General features: G+C 53.3%; 5 protein-coding genes across 5 annotated transcripts; 3 read left to right on the forward strand and 2 right to left on the reverse strand.

Annotated features, from left to right (window-relative positions):
* Window positions 1–47: 47 nt before the first annotated feature.
* N0V96_000613 (uncharacterized protein) lies at window positions 48–1748 on the forward strand (the record flags this gene model as incomplete). The annotated part of the gene is made up of 3 exons (XM_065755988.1): window positions 48–226; window positions 346–417; window positions 476–1748. 3 exons carry the CDS (start codon window positions 48–50, stop codon window positions 1746–1748), a joined length of 1524 nt encoding a protein of 507 aa, XP_065615228.1.
* A 707-nt stretch (window positions 1749–2455) lies between these two features.
* Window positions 2456–4865, reverse strand: N0V96_000614 (uncharacterized protein; the record flags this gene model as incomplete). Its single annotated transcript, XM_065755989.1, has 7 exons — window positions 2456–3503; window positions 3560–3962; window positions 4016–4172; window positions 4227–4328; window positions 4385–4483; window positions 4538–4754; window positions 4813–4865. The coding sequence occupies 7 exons, from the start codon at window positions 4863–4865 to the stop codon at window positions 2456–2458; spliced, it is 2079 nt and encodes a 692-aa protein (XP_065615229.1).
* A 6310-nt stretch (window positions 4866–11175) lies between these two features.
* On the reverse strand, window positions 11176–11590 carry RPB10 (DNA-directed RNA polymerase II subunit L; the record flags this gene model as incomplete). Its single annotated transcript, XM_053197684.2, has 4 exons — window positions 11176–11224; window positions 11288–11374; window positions 11437–11495; window positions 11555–11590. The coding sequence occupies 4 exons, from the start codon at window positions 11588–11590 to the stop codon at window positions 11176–11178; spliced, it is 231 nt and encodes a 76-aa protein (XP_053044907.1).
* A 533-nt stretch (window positions 11591–12123) lies between these two features.
* NAN1 (NET1-associated nuclear protein 1) lies at window positions 12124–15110 on the forward strand (the record flags this gene model as incomplete). The annotated part of the gene is made up of 3 exons (XM_053197683.2): window positions 12124–12458; window positions 12522–13291; window positions 13348–15110. The coding sequence occupies 3 exons, from the start codon at window positions 12124–12126 to the stop codon at window positions 15108–15110; spliced, it is 2868 nt and encodes a 955-aa protein (XP_053044906.2).
* A 1072-nt stretch (window positions 15111–16182) lies between these two features.
* Window positions 16183–17464, forward strand: N0V96_000617 (uncharacterized protein; the record flags this gene model as incomplete). Its single annotated transcript, XM_053197682.2, has 2 exons — window positions 16183–16382; window positions 16468–17464. The coding sequence occupies 2 exons, from the start codon at window positions 16183–16185 to the stop codon at window positions 17462–17464; spliced, it is 1197 nt and encodes a 398-aa protein (XP_053044905.2).
* Window positions 17465–17752: the final 288 nt, after the last annotated feature.

The raw sequence follows: 17752 nt of genomic DNA on the forward strand, positions 1-17752 counted from the left end.
CACCTGATATACCTGCAATTACAGCGAACAAACGACTAACCTCCAGGATGGTTGGTCAAATCACCTATACCGAGGAAGAAATTATCTTCATTCTCCAGCACAGTCTCGCCAAGGACAAGGATCACAAAGACACCTTGCGCGAGTACGAGCAGCGATTCAGCAAGACTCTCACCATGGCCCAACTGAAATACGTCAGAGCCAAATATGGCCATGATCCTGAATTCGGGTAAGTTCTCTTCTTCAATGGGCCCTCTCACTACTTTTACTGGCCCATGCCTCCCTTACTCTCTCCTTCTTTGATTGAAAAAGAGTAAAGAGTGCCACTTTCTGACAATTCTTTGGCAGTACGGCAATGATCAATGGACAGGTCCCGGACAACGGCGGTAATAGAAAGACTGCGGTTCCATCTCCATGGCAGTAAGTCGGTTTCGCTTCTCAGGAGACGTGACAAAGTTACTAATTTCAATCAACTTAGGGAAGCAATGGCTGCGCCAATTCAGTACGAAAACGATCAAAACGATCAATCATTCACATCTTCTACAAACGAGGATGATTCAGTCTCTGAGGATCACACGCTGCAGGTCCTGGCAAGCTATGTGTACGACTCTCCCTCAGAGGCTCCCGAGAATCTGGCTTTGTCCTCTGAGAAGGTACAGCAGCAGGATGAGCAAGCGCGTGTCGACGCAGAGGAGTATGCTGCCGCACACGAAAAGATTCTGCAGATGTTCCAGGAAAATCCCGACCGCCCGTATGGTGTACAGCCTGTTCAGCAGTACTACGAGCAAATTCTCTTCCCTTCTACAGTGCAGAAGAGAAAGCGAGGTGAGCTTGAGGAAGCGGGTGAACAATCGATCACAGCCCCGGATTCAGGTTCATCTCCTTTAGTGCTTGAGGGACCTCAAGAGAGGATTCCGAAGCGTCTGAAGACCCAGCCGCAGAAGACATATTCCCAGGAGCTCCCCGCTCAGTATTTATCCCCGGTGCCAGACAACAACGCATCCCAGACGACAGGACATGATGATGAAGCGTTGAGCCAACTCAACGTCAATCTTCCCGAAGTCCCCGGAACCCCCAAGAATCTGAGAATGGGCGCAGATCATGTGCATGCGGAGAGGGATCCCAGTTTGTCACCCCTGACAAAGCTTCTCAATAGCATCGACAATGAGTATCCTCAAGGACCAACAACTGACAGCTCGCTTTTCACACAGCTCGATCGTCAGATGAACTCAGCTGGCTATAGCACCGTCAACTTCGAGAATATTATGTTCCAGGAACCAAATCTACCAGCTGCTCCCATGTGGACAGAGGCAGACCCAACAATGTTATCTGCGAGCCCCAGCCTCAACTTCTCCCAGTCCATGCAACATGCGCCATGGGAAGCACTCTACAACGAGGAAGAGAGCAACTTCTGGGGCATCCAATCAGACACCTGGCAGGGTATGACTGGTTATGATACCGCGCCGGGATTAGACTTCGATCCGCTCGTTTCACAGTATCCCCAAACCTCTGCACCTTATGGCTATGCTGAGATGATGGCCATCGCCGGCGGACGAACATACCAAGGCTCCGGAGCCTTGACTTCTACGCAGCAACAAACCGAAGGCCAGAACGTCGCTAGCTTCTCTGGCGGCATCAGCATCGACTGGAACAACGTGAGCAATGCCGATTGGGAAGAACTGTTCATGTCCAGTGCAGAGCCACAGGAACATGCCGACTATTCTCAGCAGTTTTTTGGTCCTCTCGAGTAGAGCTACGATCCGCACTTTTTCTTCTTGCATACCATCTCTGGGTTACGGTTCACACACAAAATTTCTTTCGCCTAAAACACAACGAAGCATCACAAAACACCTTTCCTACTTTCCAATACGATACCCCTCTTCTTCCCTTTTTCAGCAGATTCCTCTTTTTCGACAAAATCCGCTTCAACAATGAACTCACCATATTTGGACCTTCGATACGCAGGCACGGTAGCTTGCAAATAGATAGATAGGTAGTTGGTGGTCATTGCGACATAGGCTATAAGATGATTTCCTCCCAGGTTGGCCACAATATCCATTGTGACATGTAATGTAACGAACGACGCTCCCAGCCTCCATTGTTCTCATAACGGTATTGAAAAAGACACACGATTTTCTAGCCTCCCATTGTCCAAGCTCCCGGCGCCAAAATCCGTCCACGATGGGTATCTAGTGCAGTAGAAACGAACAGACGGGTGCTCTCCCCCAGATATGTTGTGTGTTTTGCATGTTGCTTGTGTGTTTGTGTGCGTTTGTTTGCGACTCTGACCTCCCCAAGCAGAACTTTCTTCGCAATAAACCTGCCCGCTTTGTTCTGCCTTATGAAGGTGGTGTAGTAAGCTGTAAAAGTAGTTTTCGTGGGGAAACCCCAAAGAACAATGCAGCTGAAGAAAACGAAAACAAGACAAATGCGACAAGATTTGAGGGGAAATAGACGTTCAGACCACTATGGTTGTTGATTTTCTCGACTCGCCCTCCTCTGGTGGGAAGCCAAACACGAGCCTATACAGGTCGCGCAAGAAGACATACTGGCTAGATCTTTGGCTCATGTAGTGGACGCTCTTGGCCAGGTCATGCGCCGAGATACGTTTGCCATGGGCCGGAAGCAACGAAGATCCCCTGAACGCCGAGTCGGCTTGCACAAGGTTCTTGTAGTGCTGTAAAAGTGTCGAGTGCGCAGGTAAAGACCCGAAGGAGCCCGTGGGCATATGCTTGACAAAGGCTTGAAGAGCTGACTTTTCAGCTTTACTGTCAAGAGCCGGGTCTCGAGCAAAGCCAACGTTCATGGCAGCCTTGATGACGAGGGCTTTGATGCGGTTGCTGTTGCTGTCCTCGCCTGCCGTAGTCGTTGTTGCCGTGCTGGATGTCTTGTTGCTGCTTTGCGAGTAGCTCGACAATTGCGAAGCGCTGCTCGACCATCGTCCCCCACGTCCGCTGTCAGATGTTGTGCCTAGAACAAGAATATTTGGCACTCGGGGTGAGGAGCTCTCTGGAGAGATCGGCGTGTCTTCAAATTCAGTCACGGGAGTTTCAGGAACTGGTGGCGGCTTTCGTGGCCGCTCCTCGGTCAGGCTTTTGTGACTTTCCCTCTTTGAGTATGACGATCGGTTTGACGCTCTGCTCTCACCTCGAGCAGGTTGATCATACTGCTGCTGATGGCCGAAGAAGCTCGTCTGGCTCGGTCGTGGGGTGTTTCGGTCTGGCCGCACTTGGGTCCACCCGTCTCTGAAGAGATCGCAAAGCTCCCAGCATGCCTGTACCGCTGAACACAGGAGCTCCTCGTCAGGAGCTCTTCCGTCACGCTTATTCTGTCTCAGACTGAAAAGCATCTCGGCAAGTGACCAACACGCCTTCAGCAAAGAGTCCGTCTCATCGGCCAATTCGCTTCGCTGTTTCATCAATCGATGGCAAAGAGTAATATAGAAATCTAGAGTACGCTCCCGGAAGGGTTCTGGGAGGTTCTGGATGTCCTGAGCGCTATAGAGACTGGATCATGGTTAGCTAATTTGTCCAACCCTTATGGATCTCTGGAATGGACTGACTGGTTATTCAGTTCAAAACTGACTCTCAAAACGGAATCAGCAACTTCATCCTTCCTCTGGCGGACGTCGAAAAGGGACTGGCAAAAGTCTCGGCAATGATCGAGATTCTCTCGGACGTGATGATCATAGTGTTCTTCGTCGCGGTTGTCATACAGGCGCTGGCAAAGCCTCCAGCACGCCATCCAAGCTTTTTCGTGAGCATCGGGAGTACCTGAGCTGTTGAACATCCGTGTTCGATGAATCGAGCTCAAATTCGCTAATGTGTTACACAAAGTCCAGCACTCTTGTAGAGCGGTTCGTAGAGCCCTGATTTCCGAATCCTCCTGAGGCAAGGCAGGGGTGGCGAAGGGCTCTTCATCGTAATTTTCGGTATCGGTCTCTACTTCTCTAGCCTCGTCGATTTCTGTTTCGCGTTAGACCTTTCAGTTGTAGGATGAGTGTGTGGAATATACAAACTTTCAAGGCTGCTTGTGCTGCTAGACCTTAGCCGGGACGACTCATTGAGCATGTCGTGGAGGTCTTGCGCGCGTGGTGTGGCGCTGTCTAGACTGTACCGAACGGGCCGAATATCTGTCGAGAGAGGAGGTGGCGTAGGTAGCCCAGGGGATCTCGACTGTTCTAGTTCAGTCCTTGAATGGCTTCAGGTGAAGGTTTTGGGCAGCTGTACCTTAATTGCATGGTCGGTGACGGATGGAAGACTCATTGTATCGGTCTTGGGTGATGATCTCGTGCTGCTTTGATCCGGCCTTACTGTCGGCTCCGTTGAGGCCTGTCTCAAGGTTAGTCTTTTGCCTGTTTGGGAAAGAGTTTCCCTGAGATGCTTACCCAGCTATGAAAGCTTTCCGGCGCATGTATGACTGATACGGCTTCTTCACTGCTACTTTGTCGCAGATGATCGGGGATGTTGGTCGAGAGCATCATGAGCTAGATATGGTCAGTCACGCTGCGCGCCTTTGGCATGGCATTGAAAAGACTAACCTGAGGGTGCGGTGCCGGATTGGTAACATTAGGCCGGGCCTGAACCTCCTCCGCCTCTTCGTCCTCGATTTCTGTTGTTTCAGTACCAGTTGAAGTGACTGGTGAAGGTCCAACAATATCGCTCGGGCTCATCAAGTTCAAATTTGTCGACGGAACTCTCTGAATGGAGTTGGGGCGCAGAGAATTGCGGCCGGAGTGATCTGAGGCGTTCGAAGACCTATGCTTATATGTAAGCTTGGGAACTACAACGACACCGTATGACCATGACTGCTTACATGCTGGCGAAAGGTGATTGAAAAGAACCGTTGTCGGGAGATGAGACAGACATGTCGTTGTGATGGGAATAACCAGATATTTGACTTCCGATAGACGACCGGAGGGGGGCTTCGAGTGCCATCGTCAGTCTATCGACTCGTTTGTATGCGATAACCTTTCGGCACTGACGCAGGTATTGATGGAAGTCGGCCGGGCTGTCCAGCAGACTGGTATCCGGCGGCTGTCAAAGTCGAGAATGCCTCGGGAGCCCCACGTAGTTTGCTTTCTGGTCGGCTGGGTCTACTCCTGGGCCGCACTGGTTAAATGGTGTTGGTCGTGATCCTAGAGGCCGTCGAGGCGAAGGAATAAAGCTGTGCTGGAAGGTCTCGTAGACGACGGCCCGGGGATCATCAAGCTTCCAGACTAGCAACAGCAGGCTCGAGAGTGAAGAAGCTCGAGAGCGAGAGGGTGGGGAGGGCAGTTTAAGAGGAGCTGTGCCTACTGCTACCTCAGTGCTGGGAAGAGTAACGGTACGGAGACCGGGGTGGCTCCAGGCCGACCCTAGCTGACCGTGTCTGTGCCTCGCTCACGCGAAATATCGACAGGACCAGGTTTGGTTTCGCTGCGTCGCGGCGGGTCTACTGTGGCAGCAGGGGTACCCAAATAGCGATCCTGACGATTGAAGGGTCATATATGGGGAAGGCAAGTTGGCTCGACCTGGGGGCAAAGCGACTACGGCCTTGCTGAGAGGAATTCGGAGAAATTTCAGAGAGCCAGATCAGGCTGAGAGCTGTACGTCTGTCTCTGCGACTAAGCTTAGGTAGGTATGCTGCAATATGCCCGTCTCTTGGGAAGGGCGGTTGAGAGAGAGCTGCGGCTAAGATTCGACCAAACGGGTGACTAGCACGGCTCCACCGACGGCTTCGTCGTCTATGCGGTCTCGGGCAGCCGGGAAGAGGAGCGAAAGTTGACAGAATGGAAGAATCAGGTAGACAGACAGAAGAAGAGCAGCCGACAGCTGATCTGAGACGGCGCGGTTGATGTGGATGTCAAACATCCACCGTACAGACACCCGGGCAGGTGGCACAGAGGCTGGCGGTTCGGTGGTACGGGTAAAGAAAGAGGCCAGCCCTTCAACGGAACGGCGAGAAAGTGTTATGATTTGCAGGGAAAGAAAACCAGCAGCAATAAGAATTGGCGTTCTCGGTGCTTCCCAAGAAGCAAGATAAGCTGAATTTGAGTTGTGGAGGAGAGTCAAGTCAGAAATGTCAGAAATTTGTGTGTTGTCTGAATGGTTGACCTAGTTCCGGTCCGCCCTATGGACAGGCACCTCACATGGGAATGAATCAGAAGGGGGAGACCAGGAATGGATCGTCGTAGCGTTCGCTGGCAGTTGAGCAGAGGAGAGTGATCCGACAGGACGAAGGGAAGAGGGCTAAGAAGTCAAGTCGTTGAAGTAGAGAGGGCCGAGGTGCCCAGGAAGACGAGAGGTCTACGGGGTGGGATCCAATCCGCGAGCTGGGTCGGCCGCACCTCAGTCGGAGACAACCACCGCGGTACCACCACCATCTTTTGCGCCATTCTTCCTTCCCAGGGTACACCATTCTCCACGAACTTGGCCCGGGTTAAGGCAGGCACCGGGCAGCATGTAGAAGGCGATGGATGAACCAGTCAGAGATGCAGCTGCGCGTCTTCTCCCATGGGCATAGCAGCGCACCTCCTAACGGGTTCAACCAGTCAGAGTTGGGCACAAGGTGGTGTCGGTGGATGAGAAGAGCGACGTCGAGCTGTGGGCTGCATGAAGCAGACAGGCGTCGGCGCTTAGCAAAGGTGGGTCTCGCTTCCGTCCAGTCGTGCCCGTGAACCACAACCGACCCCCTGCACTTGACGGTCCCCACTTGGGACGGAGGGGCTTGCCTTACACTTGGAGGGGTGATGAAAAGGCAAGGGGCACCCGGCCAAGAAGGAAAGATCCAGGGCCACCGCTGCACTAAAGGCAACAGCAGGGAAGAGAGAACCTTCCTCAGTCTGTATCTCAACCACCCCGCCGTCTCTTTCACGGATGGAGGTAATGGCTGTTTGCGGAAACTCAACGTCAGGTATAGAGTAGGGAGGTAAGGTAGGTGCGAAGGATCATATGGAAGGAACGCATTTGACCATGGGTACGGAGTACGAAAAACGGAGCAGCAAGACTGCCAATGACCTTAACCTGATGAAAGTGAATGTGGTGGCATTGAGGTATTGTCTGCCTAGGTACCTTACCTCACCGAAGATTTGCTTTCTTATACCTCAATTCGGCTCTGACGTTGGACAACTTTTACGATCATTTCTCCTCACCAATTCCAATCCTATCCATGTTATCAGAATCATCTGGACAGAGAAAAACCCTTTCCTCTGTGATCGGCCGAAACTGAGGCCGGCAGCGACATGTTGTTAAGACCGAGCCGGTATGCTGGGCCCAACGGTATCAACCGCGGCCTGCATGTCTGAATTGGGACTTTTGTCCCTCTTCTGATTGCGTGCAGTGTGCCTGCTCGCATATCGGGGATGGATGGGCGGATATCTCTCGCAACCTCCTCCAACGCCCTCTTGTCCCCCCATCAGAGAGATTCGCGGGCCAATCTGACAATGCCGTGTCATTGAAGACGCGGGAAACACAGTCACGCTACTTGGAGCTGCTTGTGTACTGTGCATTTGGGGGCCGTGACATGCGCGTGCGCCATTGTGAACGGCTCTGCCCGTCCGTTGTCGTGGACGTCTTCGTTACCAGTCTCGGTCCCTGTTTGCCGCCCTGGTGGGAGTGTGTGTGTGTGGATGTGTTCGAGGCGCGGGAGCTCCGTTGAGACTTGGGAGCAGACGCCCAGCACCTCTTCACTTCAAATTTCGACAGCGAAAGCTACGGTGGATCACAAGCTCATTTGCCGGCTCTAGCGCAATGGAACCGAACAAGACCTCGACCTCGACCTTTGACTTTCGACGAGGATTTAGAAAATTGCGATGCGAGTCGGTCGGCTGCGAAATAAACAAAGTCGCACCTCTTCCACGTGGTCCGAACCGACTTGAACCATGTGATTGGGACTACCTGCTCCGCGAGAACCTGCCTAATCAGGTCAGTAGACATCGGACCAAGTTCAACCCGTTCATCAGGTAAGACCCCAAGAGAGAGGTGGTTGGTGATGTACGCTCACACCAGTCTTTCCTTCACTATCGTGTGTACTTTCAACAGAGGGCTAATCGTTGTAGGAGGGTACAAGAACGAGATCCTCGCGAGCCCAACGTGTCTGCCACGCATAACACGTCCGCGTTACGACATTGGTGTGCTTCGTACTCGAATCCCCGTTTCTCTTTTCTATTCATGGCAACACGGATTCCGACAATCTGGAACGGCGTTTCCTCAGTACCTTACGGATATTGAAGGGGGGAAAAAGAAAGAGAAACTTGCAGCGGCACCATGCTGCGGTGAGGTGCACCGTTCGACACAGAGTGGGCCCTGATCGACCTTTATTCACACGCTAGGTCTGACAGGCCACACCCAAGCCTACCGTTTGTTAAAACCGTCTGTGGTAGGGATTGGATGGGGATTGGATGGGAGCCTGGGCCCGTTGCGGCTTCAAATCCTACCGGCGGGTACGTATCCCTCCTTCACCGTTGGTTGTGCGTTGGCTGTTGGTTCGAGTCTGTCTTCGACAACTTTGCTAGCCAGTCTCTGTCACCTGCCTAGGCAGCTGGGCAGCAGCCCATTTTATGGTTGCATTGAGTGCTTGGTAAGTTTGCTTGTGTAAGACAGAGAAGAAGATGCCTGACATTGAAAACCAGTGACTTAGTTCTTGCAACTCGGTGTTCATTCATGTAGCATGGACTAAAGGTACGCTTGCAACAAACCATCTTCGGACTTACCTTGGAGAACTATTCCTTGACACTGGCGTACAGAGTATCCGTAGGCTACACATTGCAAAAGTCAAACCCAAGTCACTTATCCTGGGCAATCGGTTCATAGAAACGGGTAACAAGATCCGGCCAAGCATCCCAACAATAATGTTGCTCGAGAAAACCCCGCCCCTGTCAGGGTCCCCGGCGACCCGTCGATGTCTCGCAGACAGACTCATCACCTGACAACAGCTCGCTTCGCAAACTTGACGACTTTGTACGTATGCTTGGTACGTTTTGCAAACTGCCCAGAACCTGGAAGGCATAACATTGCTGGTCCTCAACAAGAACCTTTCAACGTCCATTGAGACCGTCATCTTCTTGAAGAATTGCATCCCAGCCGTCGTTTTAGTACAGTGATAGCCCTGGCTATCATGTAGGTGCCCTCGACTGATCACAGCGCTAGCACGACTTTTGGTAAAAGCAAACCACCCCGACCCCAGCGACCCGGTGGGGTGTGCCAGCTCCAGCCTCCAGGACCCAGGAATTCGTGACTGGGCACCAGTTTGCTGATCGTCGATGGAGGGGCCGGACTATTCACCTTACCACCCCTCTACGCTTCGAAGGATCAGACACGATGTCAATATCGCCGACGCCTGCGGCAAACTCATTTTCCAGATATCAAGAACGAAAGGGAACCAACCACTAGCCAAGGGTGGTATGAAATCTTTTCCCTCTCCAGTCTCCATGAGCCCTCCCCTCCCGAACGCTGGCCTGCGACTAGCCGGGTCTCTGCTTGCGTCGTGGTATCCTTGACGCCACGACCGCATCACGCATGCAGTTCAACACGCGTAGGCGCCAACAAGCAGCTCTGTGGGCTCCCTACGGCTCAGGACTCCCCATCCGGTATGGCCTTCCTCTGTACGACATGTAGGAAGCTGGAGTTATGCTGCAATTTTGGACACAGGAGAGCCAGTCGCGGTAGCAGTTGCGCGCTAAAGTCGAATCCTTTCGCGGTTGCGCCAGTTCCTCGAGCTCAGGATCCCGAAGTAATTTTGTACTCATGCGAATACAACTCGATGCCATAGAGCTGTGGGTCCTTGTTACTAAGTTTTGCTTATCTGTGAGCGGTCTTCCGGTTCCGCATATGCGTCAGTCTAGTTCGGCCAGACGGACGTATCTCCAGACTCTGAACGCTGTGCAGCAAACCAAGGCTTGTTGGAGCTACCCTGTGTCCTGTGACAAATCACCACCTTCCGCGAAATGAAAGCTTCGGCGGATATGGTCCCGTTCAGGAAATCTTGTTGGTGCATCTCGCGGCAAAAACCACCACTGCGCCATTCCCAAACCCTCGGGTCTTCAAGTTAGCCACTGCCAGACGGCCAGCACAGCACTTTGCACCCGCTGCCTTGCTAAACCCATGTCTTCGTTGGTGCTTGGGGTATCACGCGAAAAGAAAAAAAAGAGGAAGAATGGGTCACCATCTACCAGCATTCAGCAATCAAAACAAGCACCAGGCAGAAATCGGCAGACTGGCTTGGGCTCTCCCGGGTCGTGTACCCGGACTGCCTGTTTCTCAGCAGAGCCCAGAACAATCGCGGAGGTTCAATCGGTGAACTCCGCCTTGCATATAATTCTGGCCCCCAAGGTCAGCCTGTTGTACAACGTCACTGACCGGAAAGATGCTGGAGGCTCTTTGGCCGGTACAGGCTGTGCTAGATGTGATATTCTTCGTCCATATAGCACCGTCTCACCACTCATCATATGCCGTTCCAACAAGGCGCATGTGGTCAGCGATTAGTGGCCAGGCGGACTGACATGAACGCTACTTTGCCTACTGGCTGCTACCTCTGCCTTGACCGCCAGATCGAAAATGATGCACTGCTTTCAAACTTAAGAGACAACCAGTGATTCTGCTAGAGCATTGAGACATTGTTGGTGTGTGGCACTGCTACACACATGCGGATGCCTGTTTCATAGGTCGCCCGATATAGCTGCGTTCTTTGTCGGAGGGATCTCTCGAAGAGCTGTCAATGTGGGAAACCAGACGGTCGTCCAGCAAATAAAATTAGTACTACCGACCAAAGGTCACACCCCATTGACTGGGACCCAACATGCTGGCTAATCACATGACGGGCGACGCGAAGACTGGTAGAGTCATCTTGAAGAATCGAGACCTTCCGAAGTAGCATTCCTGCGTACATTTCCAGCCACTGTCCATTTCCATGTGGCGGGGTTGCATCCGGACCCAAGACTGTCTCGATGCCAATCGGCATGCCTCTTGCCACCGCTTGCTGAGCTTGCTTTGAGGTGGCTGGTTCTCGCTACCCATGGAAGTCGGAGGCGGGAGCTTTCCATCTGTAACCAAGCACATGTTCGCTGACGCTCTGTCACGGCTCGAGTACAGCTTTTCTCCTCTTCGCGCAGCGTACTCTGCCTTCTTCGAGATTCCCTAACGCCTTGCAATGCCAATGTTTTCCAAAAAACTCCAATTCGTGAAATCCACCCCTGGCACTTTATGGGTTCAAGGACATCTTCTTCTCGTTGCGACCATCGGGGGTGTACCTGTAGGGGTTTGTAAGCTTCCGAAAGAACGATTAGGCACAAGCTGCTCCACGGTATGCGTACTTGAGAAGCTTCTCAATAAGGTCGACGTGGGTCATGACCATGCGGCGGCAGCAGTAGCGCTTCAGTCCAAGCTGGTCCATCGCGTCACTGTTGACGTGAACGTTAATTATCGTGTGTCGCTATCCAGCATCGCGATCGTGGTGACTCACCCATCCGTAATGCCGTCGTCGATGAGCTTGAGGTAGCGCTCCCACAGGTCTCCGGTGACCTGACAACACAAATTAGATACCAGGCGTCAATTGCATGCGATCATCTGTGCCGACTAACCTTGCCGCAAGAGAAGCAGCGAACGGGGATAATCATTGTGCCTGAGAAGGTCGGAAATGGAGCTGTGGCAATTTGACGTTCGTTCACTGGGAGACCGTCGCGGTTCCGGTACGTCGGTTCTCGAGGTGTTGCGTGGTTTGAGGTCCCGAGACTGTTGCCTTCCGAATCGTCGTCGCCGTCGTCAAAGAAAACTTCCGGGGCTTTCCTGTCGCAGTGGGAAGGCGCGCGACCAGACGGGCGAACAGAAAATTTGTCGGTCCGTGATTTCCTCCGCCCGTTATCTTATCGGTGTTGATTGTGGGGGAGCTCCACCAATTGCATGGCCGGGCGACTGAGCGGGTCCAAAATTTCTTTGGGAACTCTCGAACTTTTTTTTTTTTCTTAGCAGGAACGAAAGAAGGGTCGTGTGTGCGAAACAGAGCAGGATTGAAAGTCAGAGACTACCGAACGAAAGATAGTCTCCAGGCCGCAGCTTCCCTTCCTTGTCTCCTCGCCTCGAGATTCCACGACTCTCAATTGCCTGTGTTTAAAAGTCGTTATCAGCTTTCGCGCAATTTTATACCTACACCATGGCTGGCCCTTCGACCCCGAGAAGTCGGGAGGACCAAAAGAAGCGTAAGAGAGAGCAGAACGAGAGGGACGGGCAAGCGAAGCGCCTTCGGCAAAAGACCAAGACGGCGGGCAAAGCAAATGGCCAAAAGAACGGAAACACCGACGCCGACGACCTTCGCGACGGCGCCTTGAACGTGCTTTCGCAGCTCCAGAAGAACCTTACCGACGACCAAATCGAGACCGAGCTGGTCAAGCTCGGCGACACGGAGGCTCAGGAGGCGGGATGGCAAGTGTCTCTGCCAATGGGCGGCCGCATGGCTGACATTGATCCCATCTTTGCCGAGAACGAGAAGTAGGTGCCAATTCAACAGACGTTTCTTGGTCGACTTTTGGTGTCTAACATGAGGGGAACCAGGTACCTGATCGTCACTTACAACACATCCTTGCAAATCTACTCGGTGGCCGAGTCACTATTGATCCGAAGAATCGCCCTCCCGGTGGTCCAAAACACATACGCGGAGAAGTCGTCTGCCCCCACAATCGTGGCCACGCGCCAGTCGCAGCTCAAGCCCGACTTCCTCTGGGTAGCCTGCTCTGATGGCAGAGTCTGGCGGGTGAACTGGAAGAAGGGAACCGGTGTCTACGACGAGTTCAGGACCCAGTCGCAAACGGCGCTGGACCTGTCCGTTGCAACAATCGAGGGAGAGAAGAAGACGACCGAGGTTCTGTACGTCTCGGAGGGGAAGAAGCACGCCAAGGGCGAGATTGTTGCATACTCCGGCCCCGATTTCAAGCAGCCCACCGCAGAGGTTCTTTTTGCTACAAAGCAGGTTGATCAGGCGACCCATTTGCTGCGCTCTAGTCCCAATGGCAAGACCATTGTCGGAGCTACCAAGGATTGTCTCATTGTTGGAACACTGACGCCGGAGTCCGAGTGGGAGTTCTTCACATTCGATACGACCGATATTATCTGCGCCCTCGACATCCGAGTTACACATAGCAAGGACAACTCGCTCGCCCTCGACCTGATTGCGGGTGGTGCCCGAGGTGCCATCTACTTCTACGACGACATCCTCAGAAAACTGCAGAACCTCAATGGGCCAAAATCTAAGAGAGAGGCTCTCACGAGTCGCAAATTCCACTGGCACAGGAGGGCTGTCCACAGCGTGAAGTGGTCAAAGGATGGTGAGATTTTTCAGTCGCAAATTACTATCATTTGTAAACACTAACACGCGCCACAGGTCAATACATGATTTCCGGTGGTTCGGAAAATGTCCTCGTGCTTTGGCAGATGGATACCGGCAGGAAAGATTTCCTCCCTCACTTGTCGGGAAGTATCGAGAACATTGTTGTCTCTCCCACCGGAGCATCCTACGCTATCCACTTGGATGACAACTCTGCCATCGTCTTGTCCACGGCTGAGATGAAGCCATCGACGTACATCTCTGGTATTCAGTCAGCCGCCCGATTTACCTCCACGCCAAAGGACTTGCTCGTCAAGCGTGTCTGGTCTGTTACCGACGAGGTGCGGCATCCAGTCCCTGCGGCACTGAACCCCGCCGAGCCATCAAGACTGTATGTCTGCACAGGAACTGGTCAGCAGTCTATGTTGGCTGGCGAGATCCAGTCAGCACCCTTGTTGCAATCGTTCGATATGGAGTCGTTCCGGAGTGTCTCAAAGCAAGCTCTGGCAAGAACCCAGCCGACAGATGTTAATATCACGTCAAAGGGCAACCCCATCTCAGAGCCTCGCATAACCCATGTCGCATTCTCGCAAGACGGCAGGTGGTTGGCGACTGTTGATGACTGGCAACCTCCTAAACGTGATTTGGAGAAGGTGGCACCAGAGGCGCGTGAGCAGTTTGTGAGAGAGAGGCGCGAGATCTATCTCAAGTTCTGGTCTGCAACTGCTGGCGAAGAGCACTTTTCCCTGTCTTCCAGAATCAACAGCCCGCACGTCACAAGTCGGCCAGAGACGGTCCTGGCACTTGCGGCAGATCACACAACGAATAGATTCGCCACCCTCGGAGACGACGGTACGGCACGGATATGGCAGTCAAAAACAAGGCAACAGGATGGTATCGCATCCAAGGACAACGCCGGCGAGGTCTTGCACTCGTGGTCATGCACCGTGGCCGTGGGTCTCGGAGGCAACGTGGGAGCTGATGCATTGACCTCCACTGGAGAGACGACGGGAGAGCGTAGCGGCAGCCTATGCTTCTCCGAGGACGGCTCGACGCTTTTTGTTGCCTTTGGCCACTCAAATGACGGCGGCATCTATGTGATCGATACCAAGACTGGTGAGATTAGGTCGACACTGGAGAACATGTGGAAGGGCCACATTCGCCGGCTCCAGGTTCTCTCCCCATACATCATCACCCTCTCGGATGACCTGAGAGTGTTCGATGTGGTCGCCGACGAGCTGCAGTACGGCCTCCAGCTGCCGAGCGGCCGCAACGCCACAGCAGTCAAGGAGTTCAGCCACTTGGCTGTTGACCGCAAATCACGGACGTTTGCCGTCGTCGTACCTGGCGGTCAAGCTTCGCAGCTCGCAGTCTTCAAGCCGGAAGAGCCTGCGCTGTTGTGCGTGAGGCGCATCCCCCACCGTATCACCAGTCTCGTCTCAACCGGAAGCTCATCAGGCTTCGTGGCGGTCGACGACGCCGCGCAACTGTGGTCAGTCGCCGAGGCCTCGGATCCCGCAGCTGTCGCCCTCTCAAGGCCATTGGAGGACATGCAGCTGGACGGTGAGCCGGTTGCCGCCGACGTGATTCTGGATGACGCCAACGAGGACGAGGAGATGGCCAGCGACAATGAGCAGGAGACGGAGGCTGCGAACGGGGAAGAAATGGATTTGGATGATGACGACGCCCAACCGGCCGTCATCAACAGGCAAAAGCTCGCCGAGCTGTTTGATGCGGCGCCGGCTTTTGCCATGCCCTCGGTTGAGGACATGTTCTACAAGGTTACGGGGTTATTGGCGACGAAGCCTCTGGGATCATGAAACGGCTAAACAAAAGTTGTCAAAATATGTGCATTATACCCGATAATAGAAGAATGTAGTAAAAGCATTTGGATCTTCAAGGGTTTTTCTTGTGCAGATGTTCACACTTGACTTGGCCCGAGTGGTTGGCGGCTCCCTCCAGAAGGCTCCCCGCGAGATACTGACGTGCTGCTCATCGTAGCTGCGCTGGGTCTGTATACCTTGATGGACTGTCAGGCAGGCAGGCACGTACGTCCAGACCGCCTAGCTCGTACCTTCCCACACATGCCGCGAGAAGGGTATATAGATTCCCTCAATCCCATTCCTCTCACCAGCCAGGAGGCGCCCGTCTAGGTCGACGGGTCAGGTCAAACTGGCTGGGTGGTGGAGTGGTTAATGGTCGACAATCAAATTTCTAACGTCAACCAGCCTACTCGACGACAGGCTTAGCGAGTACCCGAGTTCGAATCCCAGCATGAGCACCAAGAGATGTAGCCACACCGGTGGTGAATTCTTTTTTTGGTGTGCTTAAGTGATTTCAGGTTGGTAGATATTAGGGGCCACTGGGGTTTACTTTGGCGAATGAATGTAAATATTAAGAATGATCAGCTATGATAGTATGGATCAGGATCGTGACTCCGTAGCTGATAGTATTTAGGCTGATGTTGTAACGCTTTCGCGTTTCGGGCGCCTAGGTCAGGTATGAGGTTTGGGCAGCGGTTACGTCGATGGAATGTGAATATGCGCCGGTTATTCGGTGACCCCGCCGCGCCGAACTGCGGGGCAAGCCGATCGGCGAGGTGCCCCGCCGCCCGCATTACGCCATCCCGTTGCCCAATTGCTCAAACGACGGCTTACTTGAACAGCGGCGCGTCAAATGCCGCGAGTCTGCATTCCTCTTATCCGAATCATACCACTGATATTTGGGTAATTGTTCAACACTACAGATATCGACTCATAAACGATATATTTAACTGCTTTTCCTAAGGTACCTTCTTGCTCGTGCAGCTGAGCCCTGTCTTTTATCTTTTGATCTCTCGACCGTTTTTGAATTCAGGTAGAGTATGAAACTGCAGCAGTGAGACACACAGCCATGTCTTTCACGTCCATTCCGATCCTCGACCTCGCCTTGGCGCAGGATCCAGAGACGAAACCACAGTTTCTCATCGATTTGCGCCATGCACTCATGGAAGTCGGGTTCTTGTACCTCAAGAACGTCGGTATCCCCGACGAGCTGTTCAAGAGGGTAATCAAAGAAGGCAAGGGCTTCTTTGATATACCCACCGAGGAAAAGTACAGTGTTCTTCTTAGCTTAGAGAAAATGAGGTTCAGCCTTGGTTTGGTATCGCCTGTAGGTATGCTAACATCCCCCGGCTAGACTAAAAATCGAGATGAAGAACGCCAAATCCTTCCTCGGCTACTCCCAGCTCTCAGCAGAAATTACAGCAGGCAAGATAGACCACCGCGAACAAATCGACCTCTCGACAGAACACCCTCTCCCGGGACCAAACGACCCGCTCTACTACAACCTCCTCGCCCCAAACCAGTGGCCTTCTGAATCCGCCCTCCCGGGCTTCCGCGCCACTTTCACGGAGTACATGGACCGCATGGGTCAAGTCTCCATCGCCTTCACCTCCCTCATCGCCGAGGCCATCAAGCTACCACCCAATGCCTTCAACAAGTATTTTGACGCCAACCAGCAGCACAAGCTCAAAATCGTAAAGTACCCAGACCTCCAAGAACTCGGCATCACGGATCCCAAGATCCAGGGGCAGGGTGTCGGTCCGCACAAGGATAGCATGCTGAGCAGCTACCTCTTACAAGCGAGCCACCACCGCGGCCTACAGGTCCAAAACGTCCGCGGGGAATGGATTGATGCGCCGCCCGTTGAGGGCACGTTGGTCGTGGCTATCGGGCAAGGACTCGAAGCGTTGACGCAGGGCGTCTGCGTGTCGACGACGCACCGCGTGCTCAGCCCGCCTGCCGGTGAGGGCGCGCGGTTCTCCATCCCGTTCTTTCAGGGCGTGAGAGGGGACGCCTATTTTGAGGACCTGGAGACCGTCGGGGTCGGGAGGGTACCCGAGGATATCCGGGAGCAGAGGCGGCTTGTGCTGGAGAGGAACGGGGGAACGAGGCTTGATGATGTCGAGTTTACGTTCCGGAAGGGCGGGGTCGCTAAGACGCTTGGGGAGGCGACGTTGAGGAATCGGGTCAAGAGTCATCCGGACGTGGGGGAGAGGTGGTATCCGGATATTCTGGCTGCTATTCGCGAGGAGCAAGCTAGAGCTGCTGCTGCTGCTGATGGTGCTGGTGGCGTGGAGAAGGATGTGAAGGGTGTTCCGGAGGTTTCATCGGTCCCTGTCCCGGCGCATTGAGGGCTCGTAAAGGAAACTGTATCTAAGATTCAAAAAAGTCCTCTCTCCTCGGGGCAGTAGTAACTACATAGATCCGTATCTGGATGAAATCGTCAGCTATGCCGGCGGAGACTCCAGCTTGCACTACAATGTCAGCAATCTCACACAGGGCATGAGAGCAAACAAACTCGACCACGACGGGCGTCTCAAGTCGTGAAGGTATGTGGACTCGTTTGATCGTATTTTTTCTTGATTTTCCGAAAATAAAGAGGGCAAGATTTCAAATTACGCCTTTCCGCTGCATGCCCC

This window comes from Colletotrichum fioriniae, assembly GCF_027942845.1.
Source record: "Colletotrichum fioriniae strain IMI 355084 chromosome Unknown scaffold_1, whole genome shotgun sequence".
Taxonomy (NCBI): domain Eukaryota; kingdom Fungi; phylum Ascomycota; class Sordariomycetes; order Glomerellales; family Glomerellaceae; genus Colletotrichum; species Colletotrichum fioriniae.